Below are 4,904 nucleotides of genomic sequence, written 5' to 3' on the forward strand. Positions count from 1 at the left end.
ACGAGCGAAAAGGAAAATGATCGCAGCTACATCATTATTCTTCCTGGGCCAGGACGGCCAGGATAATCGAAGGCCTGCGCTAGGTGCCATTGCGTGGGCAAGCTTATTGTTGTCTTATTGAACGTGTTATTTTCTGGCTACTAACGAGTGCCCGCTAAGACTAGTAAACAGTGTGCACAGGAGTACAACGAGAAAGCAAAGAGGATCTCTGGAATGCAGCTGTGCAAGCGTACCGTTGCAGGTGTACACCTACCGGAAACAAGGCGTCCGTGGAGAAGACTGTAACAGGCAGCAGTAAAAGCCTTTTAATACTGCTATGTACAACCAAGTTGCACCACAAGTGCGTGGTTCTCAGTCCGACTCCAGTTCCGAAACAGAATGATCGTTTCCACAGCACGAGCGCGGCGGATCTCAATCCTCTGCTTCTTCAACTGGCGCCACTACACACCTCCCCGTTAAGTTGATCCGTACCGCTGGGCCGGACGACGATTTCTAGCAGGTTATCTTCGAGCCTGAGGTACGGATTGAATGTCCTCATCAGCGGCCAAGGTAGACTCAGCGTTCCCACCTGTTGTTGCAGATTCGACTTCGTGTGACCAGTCGATATCCGGCAATTCGGGCAGACGCGGCTTGATGTCGTCAGCATGCATCTTGTGCTGTTTTAGATCCTCCGTCATGACCTGATATGTTGGACCGCTCGAAGAGCGAACAATGGTGCCCCGAAGCCAGTGGTTCTTCCGGGACTTGTCCTTGACCCAAACTTCGTCGCTGGCGGCAAACTTCCGCAGTCTTGTGCGAGAGTCATAATTGCGCTTTTGACGATCTCTCGCTGGAGACGAGGCGTTTTGATGGTTAGGGCGCAGAAGGTCCAGCTCTGTGCGGTAGTGCCGCCTGTTAAGCATTTCGCAGGCAGGGTGTCCGGTTGTTGCGTGAGGCGTTATCCTGTACTTAAGCACGAAATGCTTAATTTCCATTTCTCCGTCCCTCCCTTCCTTCTGACGGCGAAGGAAGGCTTTCAGAGTTCGCACAAGATTCTCAGCCTGTCCGTTGGACTTAGGGTGATACGGCGGAGTCAAGATGTGTTTAATTCCAAGGCGATCCAAGAAATCTTTCAACGCTGCCGAAATGAATTGAGGTCTATTATCGCTAACCAGCTGGAAAGGGAGGCCCTGGGCAGCGAAGATGTCCTCAAGGGCTTCTATTGTGGCTGAGGCTTTGGTAGACCTCATCAACTTCACCTCGGGCCACTTGCTGTACGCATCGATTACCACTAGGTAAGTTTTTCCGTCGAACTCTGCGAAGTCCGCGTGAAGGCGATACCACTGTTCCTTCGGAACCTCCCATTGGTGAAGAGGGACTGGAAGTTGCTGATCCGAAGAAGCGGCACACGCTCCACACGACTGACAAGTAAGCTCAATGTCATTGTCCATTCCTGGCCACCATACATAGGAGCGCGCCAACATCTTCATTTTTGTTTGCCCAATGTGGCCATCATGAAGTAGGCAGAGGACAGTGTTGCGGTGCTGGGAAGGCACGACAACGCGCATGCCCCATACGATGCAACCCTTTTCTGTTGACAGCTCAGTGTTGCGCAGGTAGTACGGTTGAAGCTCGGGGTCTCGTTCACGAGAAGGCCAACCTTCCATGATGTAACGGTAGACCTTAGAAAGGATTCGGCCTGAAGCAGTGGCCTTGGCAATTGCAGACGCTTTCAGCGGAATTTTATCAATACCTACTGAGAGGACAGAAGAGACATTCGGCGATCCAGTACTCCCCAAAAGGAAGTCGTCATCTGAAATCGCTGCATCGAAATCAGGGTCCGGTCCTGCCGGAAGTCGAGACAGGCCGTCCGCATTTCCGAACTGGGCCGTTGGCTTGTACTGAATGTCAAAGCTATGACCAAGCAGGGTCAACGCCCAGCGCTGCATTCTGTTCGGCGCTGTGACTGGAATTCCTCTCTTTGAGCCAAAGATTGCCGTCAGTGGTTTATAGTCTGTATATAAGATGAATTTCCTTCCCCAGAGATACTGGTGAAACTTCTTAACACCAAATATAATGGCAAGGGCTTCCTTTTCAATTTGTGCGTAGTTTTTTTGGGCCGACGTCAACGTCTTAGAAGCATGGGCGATGGGCTTGTCTTTACCATTGACCTTATGGTAAATCACTGCGCCAACGCCTATCGAGGAAGCGTCATCGGCCATGTAGAGAGTTTGACTAGGGTCGAAATGCGTCAAGGAATCGATGGATGTGAGTCGACATTTGATCTCCTTGAACGCCTGGGCGCTACCTGATGACCACTCCCAAGGCACATTATTCCGCAGAAGTTGATTGAGTGGTGCGCAGAGATCTGAAAGTGACTTGACGTATCGAACATAGTATTGCACGAGACCAAGAAAGGCTCGAAGTTCCCCAACGTTGGTTGGTTCTGGCATGTCCAGCAGAGCTGACACTTTTTTCGGTGATGGTCTGAAGCCCTCTGCTGAAACAATTTGTCCAAGATATTCCACTTCTGTTTTGAGGAATTCACATTTTTGTTTCTTAAGGCGAAAACCATATTCACGAAGCCTTCGCAAGACCTCTTCCAGGTGGTCCAGATGTTCGGCCTCAGTTCTTCCAGTTACGATGATGTCGTCGAGATAACAAGCCACGCCCTCTAGCCCAGCAGTGACCTGTTCCATGGTTCTCTGGAATATAGCGGGGGCTGACGATATCCCAAAAGGCATCCTGTTGAAGCGGAAAAGACCCTTGTGAGTATTCACGACTAGGACCTTCTTCGCATCTTCATCAAGATCCAGCTGCAAATATGCTTCCGAGAGGTCGAGCTTCGAGAAGTGCTTGCCACCGTTCAGTTTTGCGAACAGCTCCTCCGGACGCGGTAGGGGGTACTGGGCAACGTCCAGCTGCGGGTTGATAGTAACGCTGAAGTCGCCGCAGACACGCACCGCCCCGTTCGGTTTGGGAACGACTACAATTGGTGTTGCCCATTGCGACACTTCCACTGGCGTCAAGACTCCGTTACTGACTTGCCTCTGAAGATCTTTGTCCACTGCGTCACGAAGCGCAAACGGAATAGGCCTGGCTTTGCAAAATTTCGGTCTCGCTTCTGACTGAAACTGTAGGTGGACCTTGACCTTCGAGCACCGTCCTAGTCCCTCCTCGAAAAGCTCGTCGTACTGGCGCAGAATGTCCGAGAGGTCTGGCTGAGGATCGCGGATACGCCCAACAAACATGGCGTTGAGGTCTAGCTTCAGCACGCGGATCCACTCTCTGCCAAGTAAGCTCATACCATCAAATTCTGCAAAAAGTGCTTGGAGCTGGTGGGTTTGTCCCGCAACGGTTACCTCCACCGAACGTTGGCCTTCCAAAGGTATACTGTAATGGGTAAGTACCCTGAGTTTCTGATGCGCCGGGGCGAGTTTTGGCTTCCCCAAATTCAGCCATGCGTTTCTCCCAAGGATTGTATAATATGAGCCTGTGTCTACCTGGAGTTGAGTTGGAACTCCGTCGATGATGCAGGTGAAGACCTCTTCTTTGTCACCCACAGCCAAGACACTTGTGATAGACTTCACGCTACGACGAGGATGAACAGTGCGAGAAGGTTTCTGCCTCTTCTTCGTACACATACGTGCAATATGACCTAACTGATTGCACGCTCTGCAACGTTCCTTGCTGAAGCGACACGTTGCCTCACTGTGGTTGGTGTTGCCGCAGCGAAAACACCTTTCCACTTGTTGATCAACGGAGGTTTTGACTTTAGCAACGTTCCCCAACGCCGACGAAGCCAGTAGCTTGCGATCCAGTTGTCGAGACTCCTGCTCTGCCTTCAAGCAACTTTCAGAAATCCTTAATGCCTTGTTGACATCCAGGTCAACCTCTTGAACTAGACGAGCTCGTATTCGTTGGTCCCGAAGTCCAACGATAAATGCAGTGAGTAAGGAACATGCCCGGGGGTCAGTCTCCTGTTCGTATCCGCAGAACGCGATGATGGACCTAAGCCTTGCAAGGAATGCGGTGGGAGTCTCATGTTCCTCCTGGTGAGCGGAGAACAGCTTTGCTCGTTCGAATTCCTTGAAGCGTTTAGGAGAGAAATGTTCGTCCAGCTTCTTCAGCAGGTCGGCGAAGGACACATCGGTGATATTTTGGGGCTGAACTAGAGAGTGCAAGACCTTGAAAGTCTCTGCTCCCAAAAGCGCAATCAAGGTGTTCCTTCGGTCCACCTCTGAAACAATTCCGGAAACGTCGAGGCACGCTTGAAGACGGATCTGGTACAATCCCCAGTCTTCTCGTTCAGGTTCCTGGGCCGATGAACCTTGCACCAGACGGAGTAGAACCCGCCCTATCAGAAGTGATACTTTCAGAAGCCGCAGGAGGCATCATCCCCGTCGATGCCTCTAGAAGTCGAACTGTTGTCCGCTCGTCGCCAGTGTAACAGGCAGTAGTAAAACCCTTTTAATACTGCTATGTACAACCAAGTTGCACCACAAGTGCGTGGTTCTCAGTCCGACTCCAGTTCCGAAACAGAATGATCGTTTCCACAGCACGAGCGCGGCGGATCTCAATCCTCTGCTTCTTCAACTGGCGCCACTACAAAGACTGTGTTGCCTTCTCAGGTGCGCAGAAACTACTTAAAAGGGGGGTGTATGTTTATTGGAAAAGAAAAGGAGGAAAGTTAGGCAGGGCGTAGGCCGACTTGTTATTTTCCCTTAAAAAACAAAACAAAAAGAAACACACACAAAAGGGGGCCTTAGAGGCTGGTGGAGAGGCCTTAGAGGCATGAAGAAAGCGCAAGAGGGTAGTCGTAACCGCCTCCTGGTTGTGCATTATACGCTGTGCAAGTGCGTCTCTGCGCATGAGAGGAGGGTGTGAGAGGGAAGAATGAGGGCGCCGCCGTAGCCAATGGGGCT

At 51.2% G+C, this 4,904-nt stretch overlaps 1 protein-coding gene across 1 annotated transcript; it reads right to left on the reverse strand.

Moving 5' to 3' along the window:
• Nucleotides 1-500: 500 nt before the first annotated feature.
• On the reverse strand, nucleotides 501-4,374 carry LOC135373441 (uncharacterized protein K02A2.6-like). The gene is made up of 2 exons (XM_064606642.1): nucleotides 4,353-4,374; nucleotides 501-4,309 (listed from the first exon to the last, which is right to left on the reverse strand). Exons 1-2 carry the CDS (start codon nucleotides 4,372-4,374, stop codon nucleotides 501-503), a joined length of 3,831 nt encoding a protein of 1,276 aa, XP_064462712.1.
• Between the last annotated feature and the right edge of the window lie 530 nt (nucleotides 4,375-4,904).

Source organism: Ornithodoros turicata, unplaced genomic scaffold, assembly GCF_037126465.1.
Source record: "Ornithodoros turicata isolate Travis unplaced genomic scaffold, ASM3712646v1 Chromosome25, whole genome shotgun sequence".
Classification (NCBI taxonomy): Eukaryota; Metazoa; Arthropoda; class Arachnida; order Ixodida; family Argasidae; genus Ornithodoros; species Ornithodoros turicata.

Excerpts from the sequence above, each read along its gene's own strand:
- LOC135373441 (XM_064606642.1), bottom strand. The coding sequence starts at position 4,374 with ATGCCTCCTGCGGCTTCTGAAA. Across the intron at positions 4,310-4,352 it reads GCCTCCTGCGGCTTCTGAAA|GTTCATCGGCCCAGGAACCT; the intron begins GTATCACTTCTG and ends GTCTGGTGCAAG.